At 36.3% G+C, this 16,601-nt stretch overlaps 1 protein-coding gene across 1 annotated transcript in view; it reads left to right on the top strand.

Moving 5' to 3' along the window:
- LOC103118518 (aldehyde dehydrogenase 1A1-like) overlaps positions 1-16,601 on the top strand; it is a 42,255-nt gene that overhangs the window by 22,680 nt on the left and 2,974 nt on the right. Inside the window, exons 7-12 of the mRNA XM_007528743.3 lie at positions 1,921-2,034; positions 5,965-6,067; positions 8,647-8,831; positions 12,366-12,530; positions 13,656-13,813; positions 16,424-16,498. Coding sequence (XP_007528805.1) covers positions 1,921-2,034; positions 5,965-6,067; positions 8,647-8,831; positions 12,366-12,530; positions 13,656-13,813; positions 16,424-16,498 — 800 coding nt within the window. The remainder of the gene's footprint in view (positions 1-1,920; positions 2,035-5,964; positions 6,068-8,646; positions 8,832-12,365; positions 12,531-13,655; positions 13,814-16,423; positions 16,499-16,601) is intronic.

Raw genomic sequence — 16,601 nt, 5'->3', positions numbered from 1 at the left:
GCTGGTCCTTGCACTTTGCGCCACATGCTTTTAACCCGCTGCGTTACCACCTGACTCCTAAATAAGTTGATTTATAATTTTTTCTGACAGCATGCAGGCTCTGAAAATTTTATTGACTTAGTTTTTCCAAAGGTTGGAGACCACTATGGAATATGCCTTATTCCTGTATATCTTACTAAAAAATAATAAATAGGGAGTCGGGCGGTAGCATAGTGGGTTAAACGCAGTTGGCACAAAACACAAGGACTGGTCAGGATCCCAGTTAAAACCCCTGGCTCTCCACCTACAGGGAAGTCACTTCACAGGTGGTGAAGCAGGTCTGCAGGTGTCTCTCTGTCTCCTTTTCTCTCTACATCCCTCTTCTCTCTCAATTTCTTTCTGGCTCCATCCAATAACAAGTAAGTAAATAAATAAAGTTTAAAAAAAAGAATTTCTAAAAAAAATTTAAAAATAGTAATAAATAAAAAATACCTTTGGTTACTAAAGTCTTAAAATTTTATACAAATATATTGTGAAATATTTATTTGTTTGTTTGTTTGTTTGTTTATTGCCGGGATAGCCTGAGGGTGCTTCTTCCCGAGTTCTCAGGGTTGGAGAGAACTCGACTGGAGCCAGCCTCGGCTGCTGCGTGGGAGAGGGATCAGGAACTCCTGCCAGGCTAGTGTCACAGGAGAGAGACTCTGGGACTCTCAGAGCCTGAAGGCAAACCCAAGTGTGTTTAATTAGAAGAGCAGCTGTATTTATACTCACCAAGTAGGGTGGAAACAGGATGTGACACGTAGAGAGGGTGGCGAAAAGAGAATGGTGGAAAACGTATGACTTGGAGAGGGAGCAAAAAGACAGTGAACCAGAGGGGATTAAACCAATGCCTTGCAGGTAGGCCGGTTCTTAGGTAACTGGTTATGTAAATAGACCAGAGAGTTAAGCAGGGGGAAGCTGGCATACTGCCCAGCAATTTATTATCTTTAGGGTTATCACTGGGACTTGGTACCAGCACTATGAATCCACTGCTCCTGGTGGGCTTTTTTTTTTTTTCTACCTTATTGGATAGTACAGAGAAATTGAGAGGTGAGGGGAAGATAGAAAGGGGGAGAGAATAATAGCCACCTGCAGACCTGTTCCACTGCTTGTGAAGCAACCCCTTCCTGCAGGTTGGGAGCTGGGCCTCCAACCGGGTTTCTTGCACTGATCCCTGTGCTTCATATTATGTGTGCTTAAACAGTGCACCACCGCCTGGAGCTCCCCTCATGAAATGTTTTTTACTTAAAATTTAAGATAGGTAAAACAGATGTCAAAATGACTCATTTTGATGAAAAGAACATAAAAAATGTAATGTGTTTATCACAACTGCCACACATTCTAACTGGTAATTCTTCAACTGGAAATAAAAACAATCTCTGAAGCTTAAGCATAAATGGAATGGCCTAATGAGACTAGTTTACGTGGACTAAGAAATAAAGTTATAGGGAGTTGGACGGTAGCACAGTGGGTTAATCTCAGGTGATGCAAAACCAAGGATCGGCTTATGGATCCCAGTTCGAGCCCCCAAGTCCCAGCAGCAAGGGAGTCGCTTCACAGGTGGTGAAGCAGGTCTGCAGGTGTCTTTCTCTTCTCTTTTGTCTTCCCCTCCTCTCTCCATTTCTCTCTGTCCTATGCAACAACAATGACATCAATAATAACTACAACAATGAAACAACAAGGGCAACAAAAAGAATTAAATAAATGTAAATAAAATAAGATTACGGTAAGTAAATAAAACTACATAAATACTAACAAATATTATAAAACCACATAAGTGAATCTTTTCTAGTAGAGAAAAATTCCAAGGAAACAGACATCGATTTGATCTCACACTCACTTATTTTTCATATAATTAAACTCTCAAGTCTGTCCTAATATTTTGCACTTTTCATCTTTCAGGCTGGGTTTCCTTCTGGAGTAGTGAATATTGTCCCTGGTTATGGACACACTGCAGGTGCTGCCATTTCTTCACACATGGATATAGATAAAGTGGCCTTCACTGGATCCACACAGGTAACATCATTCACTTATATCAGTACTTAAGAAGGTTTCCATCTTCATCTCTAGAAGTATGCTGTATGTAACCACTTTTAAGCTGATGTATCCTTAAGACAAATGTCTCTTTTATCATTCCTTTTTCTGGCCTTTAAACATGATATATAATATATATAATATAATATAATATAATATAATATAATATAATATAATATAATATAATATAATAATATAAATATACAGATGTAGTTGACTCAGGGCTGGAGTGAATTGCTTTCAGTATGGCCATTGCTTTCTCTGATGAGAAATACAACTGACTGGACCTTGTTAAATAAATACTAGGTTAATGATGGAAAGTATAAATCAGACTATAATGATTTGAATGGGTGCAGTATTATTTTATATGTCACAAAACTTTAAAATCAATGTCTTGCTCTTAGTTCCTTACTTAGGACTCACTACCACAAACATTTACAAATTCCAGCAGCTCTTCTTCACTTAATGTTACTGCTGACCTAGTTGAAAATTTTTTGTCTCTCTACTTCCAGCCAGACAATCATGAAAGTTAACAACTATGATTCTAGGTATAGCCATTGCAAAGGGAGGCAAGAGAGAAAACACCAATTACTGTTTAGGAGAATGAACTCCCATCTACTGAGATGATACTCTTATTACATGCAAAAACAAATGGTGAAATTATGTTAGTATCAAGAAACTAGTTCTTAAGACATTTGATTGGATTGTGTTATATTTGTAAATGTTCAACACAAAAGAAAATACTTCCCTCTTGCTGGTATACATTAGGCATACTCTATAGAAATGAAGAGTGATAATAAACTATTTTTATAAAGCTATAGAAACAAGAAATAAAAGCAAGATGCATTAATATAATATAAAATGTAAAAGATGTAATGATATTCACAGAAAAGTCTAGTGTTGTATAAATTAATTTTCAAACTTGCTCTTGATTTGGAAAATTAGTACTTTTATTACTCCCTACATGTTGAGAATCCAAAGTATTCTAGAGGGGGTTTCACTCCTAATTTTCTTAAGTATCTTGTCATTTCTCCGTGCTTTATGCATGAGTGTCAATATCTGCCATAACATGGCTGCCATCACTTACCAGCACCTGCTTTCCTCTGTGTTCCAAAAAGCATCCTGAATTGAAAAAACCCTCCCTTGTGTTTCCCACTGTCTATAATATATTATCACTGGAGTGCATGCCCATTGTTTTATTTTATGTCCCTAATCTGCTGGCTATTCTCAGAAATGGCATTACTCATTGTTCAACCCAAAGGCAAATGAAATACCTGCTTTTGAGTAAGCAGAAAATAAGTTAAGTGTGGTTAAAATAGACCGAAGTTGGAGATGAGAGCATTCTGCAGACACCTATCTTGGTGAGATGGGAAATTATACCCGGGTGCCAACAACTGTACTATAAACCATCAAACTCCTAATAAAAAAAGTAAAGGGGAAAAAATATGTTTTAAGGAGGCACATAGAGAAATTAATCTCTCTATGTTCTCATTTGGCATCAGTTTTATTACTTAAAATTTGCTACAAGGAGCTGGACAGGGGCCTTGCAAGAGATGAACAATAAATTATATTCAATATTATTCTATTTCATAGTAAACGTAGATGATCCTCTTTTGAAAAATGTCTACCTAGGGAAGATTTTTTAAAAATATTTATTTATTTTCCCTTTTGTTGGCCTTGTTGTTTTTTATTGTTGTTGTAGTTATTATTGCTATTGTTATTGATGTCGTCATTGTTAGATAGGACAGAGAGAAATGGAGAGAGAAGAGGAAGACAGAGTGGGGGAGCGAAAGTTAGACACCTGCACACCTGCTTCACCGCCTGTGAAGCGACTCGCCTGCAGGTGGGGAGCCGGGTTCTGGAACCGGGATCCTTAAGCTGATCCTTGTGCTTTGTGCAACCTATGCTTAACCCACTGTGCTACTGTCTGACTCCCCCTAGGGAAGAATTTTAATGTCCTATTGGATTCATTTAAAACAGAATCTCAGGTACATTGTGTAGGAAGTAATAAGTTAGATCATATTGATGACCATTTGCTACTTCTGACTGACATAGCAGTAATACAGGTCATGTAAACATTATTCACCATATACATACTCTTTCTTTTTTCCACTTTCTGGGCAGGGGAGCTAATGATTGTCAGGCATTGAGCTCTTAACCAGCTGCACCACCACCCGGCCCAATTGTCAGGCACTGGACCCACAGCAAAGGACTCTGGGAAAGGAGGGAAAGGGATAGAATGGAGGATTTCCGGGATCATGGTGCATGATGGAGGAAAGGGCATAGGCTAGCAGACAGAATGTCTTGCAGGCACCTATTATGGGGAGAGGAGAAGTAGCACATATGTGTTAGTAGCTGTATTGTTTACCATAATCTTAGTAGTTCCTTTTTCTTCATTGTATGTCTTTGAGGACAATGACAAACCTTTACTTCTTTTCCCAAAAAATTTTTAAAAGTTATTAATATTATTATTATTATTATTATTATTATTATTATTGGTTGTAGCTAGACTTTTGGGAAAGATCAGACAAACCTTTTATTTCTCATCTGAACTTTTGCTGAGAAAAATCTCTATTCCTCACATTTCATTCTTTTTCTCTATATCTCCTATCATTTTATTGGGGAGGTTAATGGTTTCAATGTAGTTGTTGGCTTGCCCATATTTCTCACCATTTTTAATAGTAGCTCTTTTGCTATCTGAAGCTTTTGGAAAAGTGCTTCTGAGGTCTCTCCTTTTCCCAACACAAATACTGTATTCTATAATCAAGGTATTCAAGGAAACTTTCCAAATTGGAAATAAGAACAAAAATGGGGAGAGGTGGAGGGAGGAGGAACACAGAAAAACCTGAGGACTTAAAAGCAGAAAAGGCAAAACATTCTAAAAAATAAAATAAGGAAAAGAACTCTGGGACTTATTATATAATGAAATTGTATGCATATATTAGTGATTGTACTATAATGCATTCATCCCTTCAATTCAAAAAGAAAAAATAAAGGAAAATGTTGCATTATATGTAAGTGAAAATTCAAAGGAACAAATTATTAAAATAACTTTTGGTTTTAAGGAAATACCATAGAAAGTAAACTCTGGAAGGAAACTGAGATACAAGTGTAATTTTCAGACAGGGTTTTTCCATTCCAACTGTACTTTTAGTTGACTTTTATTAAATTACATTAAGGGGGTTGATTTAATTCTATGAAATCTTTCAATAAGATGAAATATGAATAGATTACTTAATGTCTTACTCAGTAATTCACAATAGCAGTCAGTTCAGTAACCACATAAAATTTAAAACTACTCTAAGCAAGACTTCATTTATCTTTATCTTTTCTTAGAATAGAATTTTTTATTAAAATCTTATGTATAAAGTAGGAAAAATTAGAGTAAATGAAAGTTTTATTTTATTTTATTGCCACCAGAGATAATTGCTAGGACTTAGTGCCAGCACTATGAATCCACCACTCCTGGTGGCCAGTTTTTCTTTTATCTTTTTTCTTTTTTTTAATTAGATAGGACAGAAAGAAATTGAGAGAGGAGGGGGAATTAGAAAAAGAGAGAGAAAAACACCAGCAGACCTCCATTACCACTCAAGAAGCAGCCCCCTGCTGGTGGGAAACGTGGGCTCCAAACTGGTCTTTATGCTTGGTAATATGTGTGCTTAATCAGATGCACCACCACACAGCCCCTAAAATTATATTTAAACACTTCACCCTTGCAGGAGTTGACTAGGGGGGTTGAAAACCCTGGTCCTTGCACATGGTAATAGATGTGTTCAAACCAGTACACCTCCTTTCAGCCTACCCAATAAAACTTAACTTGGCACACACATAGTGTAAATGTAAAAAGCTAAGTAGCCTTTGTATCCTCATGAGAGTGAACAAAGTCTCGTTTTTTGTAATGCTCCATTTCAGGTTGGCAAAATGATCAAAGAAGCTGCTGGCAAAAGCAACCTGAAGCGGGTGACCCTGGAGCTGGGTGGGAAGAGCCCTTGTATTGTGTTTGCCGATGCAGACTGTGAGTATTAGCCTCTGGGGTCACTTCTCAACCTGCTCCCTGTTTCTGTGCCTGTTATTTCCACTCTGTGGACTTTATACTTACAGGTGTGTGTCTTTCTAATGGTAAAACATATGGCCCAAAACAAAGTCCTATGTACTCATTAAGAATATCCTTAATTGTCTAAAGATATAGCCCCTTGGTAGATTTAACTAGACACATTTTTTTTCCAGGTTTGAAATAGGCATTTGCTCTTTCCTTTCCTTTTTTTTTTTTTTTTTTACTTTTTAAAAATATTTATACCCTTCTGTTGCCCTTGCTGTTTTATTGTTGTACTTATTGATGTCATTGTTGTTGGATAGGAAAGAGAGAAATGGAGAGATGAGGAGGAGACAGAGAGGGGGAGAGAAAGACACCTGCAGACCTGCTTCACCACTTGTGGAGCAACTTCCCTGCAGGTGGGGAGCCGGGGACTCGAACCCGGATCCTTGTGCTTTGTACCAGTCTTTATATCCCGTCCCCTCCCCACTAGCTTTCCCATTCTCTATCTCTCTGGGAGCATGGACCCAGGGTCACTGTGGGTTGCAGAAGGTAGAAGGTCTGGCTTCTGTAACTGCTTCCCCGCTGAACATGGACATTGAGTGGTTGATCCATACTCCCAGTCTGCCTCTCTCTTTCCCTAGTAGGGTGGGTCTCTGGGGAAGCAGAGCTCCAGGATGCATTGGTGGGGTCTTCAGTCCAGGGAAGCCTGGCCGGCATCCTGATGGCATCTGGAACCTGGGGGCTGAAAAGAAAGTTAACATACAAAGCCAAATAAATTGTTGAAGAATCATGGACCCAAAGGTTGGAATAGTGGAGAGGAAGTGTTAGGGGGATACTTACTGCAAACTCTAGTGTACTTCTGCTTTCAGGTATATATTTGCCCTAGTTTATGCATACGTGTGAACATATGCTCTATCTCCTGGAACCTGCTCTCTATCTAGGTTTTGGGACTTTGTTAGGAAGTGAACCACCTGGGATGGAATTAGAGAATACTATGAAAGGAAAGGTCTCACCTGAGTGATGAAGCAGAAGGGTTGTCGTTCCACACCTGAAGTCTCTGGACACAGTCTGAAGTGAAGCATGCTGGGGTGGCACTCGTTGCAATGATTAGGTTGCCATCAGCGGATGCAATATTATTTGATAAGAATTGGGAGAAGCATACAGGAAAGTGGACCCTACCCTAGGGTCCCAGGACTGGGGGAAGTTTAGGCTCTATAGTGGAAATGTGAGGTTCCTGCTGTCCTAGGGTTCAAGAAGACAATGGATAGTTATTGTTAACAACACATTATTTGGTAATTGGGTTAACTTTGAAAAGTCCCTTTGTTAGACATACAATCAATTCCCCCCTCATATTAATTAAATAGTGATTTATATGACTACAGTTTAATAGGTGTGTACATAAACACCATTCCCACCACCAAAAGATTGTGTCCCATCCCAACCACCCACCCCCACTCCCAATCTCCCGCAGACCTAGGAAGCTGCATGTCCATCCTCCCAGTCACCACAGGATTTTTACTTTGGTGCCCTACTTTCAAGATAATTACTCTGTGACTCCACTATATAGTATCCAAGGTTTCTTCTGATTGTATTACCAAGTAGAATCATAAAAGCATTTGGCTTAATAAATGTGGATAGATACAAATATATGATCAGACATCTGTTCTTTCTTTAACAACTGTTTTATCTATATGAGGTAATAAACACAAATGGCTTTTGGAATTGGCCTGTGGTACTGTTGTGATCTTAATTGAAGTTCTTCAGAGTATGATAGCTTATTTCATATTCTGCAAACATAACAAGATTCCCGATTCTATCAAGCCTTTCTGAGACAGTTTCTGCTACAATTTAAGTAGATGTGATTAGTTCACATGATAAATACAATGCCCAATTGTTGCAATGTTTAATTAAAATTTCACCATTATGGGGGTCAGGTGGTTGCTAAGCTCACATAATGCAGAGCGCAATGACCCGTTCAAGGATCCTGGTTCGAACCCTGTCTGCCCACCTGCAGGGAGGTTACTTCATAAGCTGTGAAGCAGGTCTGCAGTGTCTTTCTCTCCCCTCTGTGTCTTCCCCTCCTTTCTGAATTTCACACTATCTATCCACAACAGCAGCAGCTGCAGTAGCAGCAATAACAATGAAAACAACAATGGGGAAAATATGGCTGCCAGGAGCAGTGGATTTGTAGTACAAGCACCTAGCCCCAGCTGCAGTGTTATATGTCTTTCCTTTCCTCCCTCTGTCTGGCTTTATCTGAAAAAAAAAAAAAAAATCATCCTAGAATGGTAATGCCCAAGCAATAACAACAACAATAAAAATGGTATATTTTTTTCATATTCCAATATCTGTTGCTATGATTTCTGCAAGTAAAAGACAAGAAAATTAATTTATTAGTAGCCAGCCATCTAGCAGATAAATAGAATGTGTTGAATCAGTGTCTGACTACAAAATCCATAGTTTCTTCTCTACTACTATACTGTTTGTGAGAAATATCATTTCCAGTGTACATATGTTTAGAAAAGATCTCTTCTTTAATGAGAATGTCCTCTTTACAGTGGACAATGCTGTTGAAGCTGCCCACTTTGGAGTATTCTTCCACCAGGGTCAGATCTGCATAGCTGCATCTCGCCTATTTGTGGAAGAATCAATTTATGATGAGTTTGTCAGAAGGAGTGTGGAGCGTGCTAAGAAGTATGTTCCTGGAAATCCTCTCACCCCAGGAGTCACCCAAGGCCCTCAAGTGAGTATACAATAGGAGAAAAAAGCATCCACAGGAGATAGAAATGAATCTTTCCTATCGGCCTAGCTGTCACTGAGTGAGAATGGTTCTCATCTAAGTACCTTCTTAGATGAGAATTCTTTATCAGTTTGGCAATAAAAAAAAAAAAAGTTAAAATCTCATAGTGAATCTAATTAGTATCCCTACTATAAAGGAAATATATTGTCATAGACCTAACCAGTTTTCATATCTAGAAATTAAACTGCTTAACTTTGGGACTGGGTAAAAATCTAGTTTTCACATTTGAAATTAAAGCATGTGAGGAAGGACAGAAAATTCTGTGCTCTATTTTTATTTTCCTCAATCTGCATCACTCTTGAAAGCAAAATTTTACTCTACAATGCAATCATTTTTCCCTGAGAAGTAATCTGCCCACAAATAAGGCAGCAACACTTTCTAAATACCATTACAAATCTTAAGTTTAGAATGCTATTTTTTATATTTATTTTCCCTTTTATTTTTTATTGTTGTAGTTATTATTGTTGTTGTTGATGATGTTGTCATTGTTAGACAAGACAGAGAGAAATGGAGAGAGGAGGGGAAGACAGAGAGGGGGAGAGAAAGATAGACACCTGTAGACCTGCTTCACCGCCTGTGAAGCAACTCCCCTGCAGGTGGGGGGCCAGGGGCTCGAACCGGGATCCTTACGCTGGTCCTTGAGCTTTGCAACACATGTGCTTAACCCGCTGTGCTACCACCTGACGCCCTAGAATGATAATAAAAAGGTTATGAATCCCTGGGTTTCTGAAAGCTTCTCATTTTAGTTGTTGGAGCTAACTGTTTCATTTTGAGTTCCCATTTTTCTTCTGTCTACTAAGCATCATTTTTAATTTAAGAGCACATCTCCTTTTTCTGGAAAAGTTACCTTTCCCCTCCTTTACACAGTGCTTTGCTCATTTTCTGTATTCAACTTCCTGGAATTTTTATTCTAAAACTTTTCCTGCACTTTGGGATCTATATTTAGAGCAGTAGTTCTCAAAAAATGCCCCACATGAGACATTTAGAAATGTATCCAACAACAACAATAATAACAACAATGACAATAATAAACAACAAGGGCAACAAAAGGGGAAAATAAAAATTAAAAAATAAATTAAAAAACAATAAAATATTTTTAATTTTTTAATATTTATTTATTACATAAAGACAACCATAAATGGAGAGGAAAGGGGGTGACATATTGGGAAAGAGACAGAGAGACACCTGCAGCCCTGCTTCACCACTTGTGAAGCTTTCCCCCAGCAGGTGGGGACCGGGGGTTCGAACCTGGGTCCTTGTGCACTGTAGCATGTGAGCTCAACCAGGTGTGCCACCACCCCCCAAAAAAATTAAATAAATTTAACAAGAGAAACAATAAACAACAAAAGCAACAAAAGGGGAGAAAATAAAAAAATTAAAAAAGAAATTAAAATAAAAGAAATGCATTAATCCTATATTGGTTATAATGTCTAGGGAAAAGTAGTTCAACTGACATAATGAGTAGAAGTTGGAGGTTCTGAAAAACATACTACAATGTATAGGAATTATCCAGCCCCAAATGCTAACAGAGTCACAGTTAAAAAGTCTATTCAAAGCATTAAGCTCTGAAGCTTTAGACTTGCACACTAAAAATTATACACTGTTCCATGATATTGATTTAGAATTACTAGTATTCTTGACTCACTCACTAACCCAAAATTTAGTTTCAATAACTATAATTTATTTAACATTAATGTTAGCTAATTTCTGGGACAGTTACTTGGTCAAGCTAGAGGAAAAAATACTATCTGGCATATATATATATATATATATATATATATATATATATATATATATATATACTTTGACTACATAAGGTAGATTCCATTATTTAGTGAGTGCCCACCGTTTACAAAAAAACAAAAAATATGACATAAGAAAAACACCGGGAGTCAGGCAGAAGCACATTGGGTTAAGGACACATGGCGCCAAGCGCAAGGACAGTCATAAGGATCCTAGTTCGAGCCCCCCGGCTCCCCACCTGCCGTAGAGTCACTTCACAGGGGGTGAAGCAGGTCTGCAGGTGTCTATCTCTCCCCTTCTCTGTCTTCCCCTCCTCCATTTCTCTCTGTCCTATCTAACAACGATGACATCAATAACAATAACAATATTAACTACCACAATAAAAAGCAACAAGGACAACAAAAGGAAAATAAATAAATATAAATTATAATAATAATAATAAACATGCCTTAAAATAAAAATCATGGTCAGATTAACATTTTGGGATAGGCTCGAAAAGCTGTATGTATATGGAACTGTGACTGTTCACTGACAAAACAAAAAGTCTTTACCAAGTAGTGCTACTTAGCACTACCTCTTGGTCTGGTTATATTAAATAATATGTTATGGTTTAAATATTATTTCTTATTAAGCCACCACCACAGTTTGCTTAATTTATGGTGATGAAGGGCTATTTTAATTTTTTGGCATATTCAACAAAATATTGTACATTGGAAATTATTGAGTAATATCAAATAGTACATACAATGACTGGCTGCAGAAGGGGCGCTCTATGGATGGTGAAGTGTTGCTGTGCAGACTCCACTCAGTGTACAGCTACCTTGCTATTCCTTTATTTCAGTCTTAATTGAAGAATAAAGAACATTTAAATAGGTTAATAAAATATTCAATCTATTTTGATATAAATCTGAAAGAAACATCTAAAGTGATCTGGAGTCTAAGAAACAATCAGTCTTTCTCCCAAAGTAGGAACCAAGGCAAACTAAAACATCATTCCAGTGCATGGGAGAAAGGTTTATTACCCCTGCTATTACCTACTGGAATTCTGTATCCACTTCTTTTCCTAATGAAAATTCTATAGTCCAAGCCATTTGAATCTATAAATAGTGGATATGTTTATATATGACCCATTTTAACCAAGCAAGATGGTAGAAATTAAGACAGGCTAGAACTTGCAGCCATGTTTACTGACAACATGCACGTTCTAACTGGAAAAGTGACTAGATCTTGGCTCACATGGAATGGGCCAGAGGAGATGGATCAGAAATTCAGAGAACTAAGCAGTAGTAAGGAGGTTTCTTAAATCCCTAGATCATTTGCTTTGAAATTACCTTAGCTAATTAAACCAGTATCAATGTTCCCTTCCCCTCCTCCTTTTACCCTTTTTAAAATTATGCTGTAAATTACAATGTTCATGTGAATTGTGTGAATATTTACACCATTTTATCCCAAATAAGTAAATGTCCCATGTGAAAATGTATACATGTGTTTCTAGAGATGGCACACATCCTTATCAGCTGTAAAAGAAATAATAAATATAAACATGAGATGTCTTTTCAGAAAAGTTGTGAGAATGACGTATACCCCCCAAAATTCATATGTGATTGTCAGCTGTTTCTTCATGAATCTTTGACTTAATTTCAGTATCTCAGATTTCTGAAACTTCCTTTAGCAGTCTAAGGAATGTAATGATTATAAATTAATTTTCCTTTTCATGTGACATTTTACAAATAGATTGATAAGAAACAATATGAGAAAATCCTTGAACTCATTGAGAGTGGGAAGAAAGAAGGGGCCAAGCTGGAATGTGGAGGTGACCCATGGGGAAATAAAGGCTACTTTATCCAGCCCACTGTTTTCTCTAATGTTACAGATGACATGCGCATTGCCAAAGAAGAGGTAATTGTTTTCATTCTGCTCTGTTACATTTGTTGCCATATTTTGTCTGTGCCTACATAGAATGTTTCTTTAAAATCCTTGAACATCTAGTTCAGTAATTGTTACTCTTCACTTCTGTAACTGAAAAGTATCTATTAGTGATAAAAATGAGAATTATTTGACCAGGAAAATATCATATCAGTTTAAGTAACAGGCTTTCATACCTGAGGCAAAACTACCCCAGGTTCAATCCCACCACCGCTATAAACCAGTGCTGAGCAGTGATATGGTAAAAACTAAAAATAGGAGTAAAAAAAAAAATAATGAAAAATACTAAAGAGTTCACTCAAGGAGTGAAAAACTAATATCCAAACATAGAATAGGGTACTTATTTTCTAGGTGATATCTTCACAAATGTAATGTAATAAAAATGGGAATCCAATATTGTTGAATTTTTCTCCTTTGAAAATAGATAAAAATATAAACTATTTTTAAAATTACACTTCATATTTAAGATGAGTTTATATGCTCTTGCAGTTGTGAGAAATAATAAAGATCCATTTATTCTCTATCCAATTGCCTTCAGTGTAATGTCTTGCAAAGCTATAGTAAAATATAGGGTAAGCATTGTGCCTCTAGAATAAACTACCTACTTTTTCAATTATGTTGACAGTGTAATTCTTTATAGCTAATACTGAATATCATTCACTAACTCTTTCCAGTGATATTTTCTTTATTTGATATTGGTTTGACATGTGAAGGACTTTGACTTTTTTTTTTTTTTTTGATGATTTTCCTGATGATTAAAACCACTTAGTAGGGGCTGGGTAATGCTCCACTCATTATGTGCACAGGTTACCATGCACAAAGACCACGGATTGAAAGTTCTCAACTCCTTCAGTTTGTATTTTATTACCCTTGTGAGCATGGCATATAAGTATTCTTGACACTTTTTGTAGCTTGAGTTCTCTTTCGATCCAGAGTCAATCATGATTTGGATGTGCTCTTAATGTCATCCTAAATGGTAGATGAGAAAATGTAATTCCTTCCTCAAGAGAAGAATAAGGACACATATCTACAATATCATTTGATGTATTTCACTTTAACCAATTATTCTTATTTATGTGGTTCATTTCTGTGGTATAGATATTTGGACCAGTGCAACAGATCATGAAGTTTAAAACTCTAGATGAAGTTATCAAGAGAGCCAACAATACTACATATGGTTTATCAGCAGGAGTCTTCACCAAAGACCTAGATAAAGCTGTCACAGTGTCCTCTGCCCTGCAGGCTGGGACAGTGTGGTAAGTGAGACACAATTCGGCCTTTTCAGTGTTCAGCATATTCACAGGCAACTTCAATCTTTTCAGATTTTAGTTTTTTAATTTGGAATTTCCTGGGATTAGGAAAGACAATTCCTGTCTTATAGTGAAAAGAAAAGAAAAATCTGCTTTGTTGGGAGAGCTTCAGAATGGTGTTGTTGTTGTTGTTTTAATTGTCAGGCCCTGAAATGACCTACCCTGCCCAAATGAATGCTTGGCTAATAGAAGATAAATTTTTATGTAATTTTTAGGCATCTGTCATTATGCCGAAAATGAAGGAGATCAATGTTCCGTATTAATAGAATTATACAGATAGCAAGACAATATTTATCCAGCACCTTTATGGAGGCAAGCATTAAGTTCTTCATATTGTGAGATTCTACTAGAGATATTAGAAAGACTTCATTTGGAAGATAAATTGCATATATATAAATATATGAATATATATTGCATTTTATCTTTCTCAGTGTGTGTGTGTGTTTCCTGACTAAAGCTCGTTTTTTGTATGTGAATTTAGGATATAAATGTTGAAACTAGGCATCTCAAACTAAACCTAGCTTTAAGGCTTCAGGCATATTTATTGACATATTTTGTTGTTGTTAAAATTAAGAAATGTTTATCCTCAAGAGATGGGCAAACCATCCTGCCCCCATGATAACTTGATGATCCTATTTTCTTAGCCAAAGGACAAGCCATAGTTTAGTGAGTTTGGTTTCTTCTCTGGGCATTGCACTGCATTCTTTGTGTTTTTTACTCTATTTTCTCTTACTACAACTATTGAACTGTTACATAAAATTTATCTGTGACTAAGCCTAAAATAATGAATAAATAAATCATGTTTCACAGTATATAACAAGAATTATAGGAGAGGAACCAACTGGTAAACTCAATCATTTTGCATTTACATTGTTTTCTCTGAATATTTCTCAGGTTTACCTAAAGGAAGACAATGTTATTTATAGTGTGTTTTAAAAAAAATTCATATCATTTTAAACAAAGATTGATTACTAAAGAACAAAATAGTATGAGTCTGTTGAATTAAGAAGTTTGTTATTAAATCTTCCATCCATTCCCTAGCATATATATAATCATCAGTCGTCTGCAGGTGCTGCTGCTTATATAGGACTGGACTTGAAAGAATGAGGTTCTCAGTTAAGCCCCAGCTGTCACCTTGCTCTGGTTCTCTCTTTCTTGTTAATAATTAAATACATCTCTAAAAATGTTCTATACTATTTAAAACAGAGGATGCCAATACTTACAGCTCTATACCTTAGAACACTGTCATAGATGTAGTCATTTCCTGATGTTTACAGGAGAACCAGAACTTCAAATTACATACCTGGTTTAAAATGTAATTACACATCTCGTCTTATTAAGTATCCCAAGAGGAGGACTTGAATAAGAGTTGACTGGATGAGTGAATATGTAGAATACTAGGAACTAGGATAATAAATGTTTTAACCAAGAGTGTCTGAATTTTGTGTCAGGATCAAATTAATAATGAAAGTTATTCAAGAGTAACAAAACTTATCTGGAAGTCACACTGTTGTTCATCTACTATAATAGCATTGAGGAATCTGTTTTAAAATAATAGATTCTTCTCTTTTAAATTTCTACAGATAATCATGCAGATAATTAGGTTTTGCGATACAATATAGCCACCTGAAAATTCAAATCTGATTGCATTGTTCATATCCTTTATAAATGCACTCTAAATTTCCCCATAACTTCTTTTGTAAAAATTTTACTTTAAGTCAGTTACTTGTGTTTTATAAGTATATTTATTCATATAAGCATATTTAAACATTTTATGACAAGAGATAAGGAAATTAATAGCGTTCATCTCTTGTCTAGGTATTTGTTTAAACAATTTACTGAACCAGTGAATAGAATGAAGAGCTGAACTGAGTAATATGATATACACCACAATTAAAAATTGGAAATTGATTCTTTTCTGTTACATTCACAAATCTCAAGAGAACTAGAAAGCTTTTTTAATATTTTCTTTTATTTATTATTATTTTTTATTTTATCATTATTTGCTTTTATTATCTTTATTTATTTGATAGAGACAGCTAGAAATCAAGAGGGGAGGAGGAGATAGAGAAGATAGAGAGGGACTAAGAAAGACAGACATCTGTAGCACTACTTCACCACTTGCAAAGCTTTCCCCTTGCATGTGGGGACCAGAGTGATTGAACCATTATATTATGTGTGCTCAACCAGGTACACCACCACCTGGCCCCAGAAATTTGTTTGTAATGTATTCAGTGAAAATTTCTACCCAACAAACTCCAATTTATAGTAGAGCATAATACATCTATGTAACACTGGCTATTCTATCATTTATTATTCAGACTAACCTTTCAGAGATAAATGGCTAAGCACACATATTAATATACCATCCCATTTATTGCTACACAGCAGATATTCATATACTTGTAAGTTCTTGTTTACAGTACTGATTTTTGTCACAACAAGTAGGTCATATTGAAATTAATTAAGTTCTCTAAGGAATTCTCTAAATGTTGGCACTTCTAGGATTAAGAGTTGTTCCCTGTTAGTACAATCTATGACATGTTTTATTTTCAGGGTGAACTGCTATGGTGTGGTGTCTGCTCAGTGTCCCTTTGGTGGATTCAAGATGTCTGGAAATGGAAGAGAAATGTAAGAATAGCTTTTATTTTATCACTACATTGGAGAGCTAATGGCTTATAGTACAAGTGTTGAAATATGAGTACACTTTATCATCTCCCCATGATAAGTATCT

This window comes from Erinaceus europaeus, chromosome 10, assembly GCF_950295315.1.
Source record: "Erinaceus europaeus chromosome 10, mEriEur2.1, whole genome shotgun sequence".
Taxonomy (NCBI): Eukaryota; Metazoa; Chordata; class Mammalia; order Eulipotyphla; family Erinaceidae; genus Erinaceus; species Erinaceus europaeus.
This window is presented reverse-complemented; position numbering and strand designations above follow the sequence as displayed.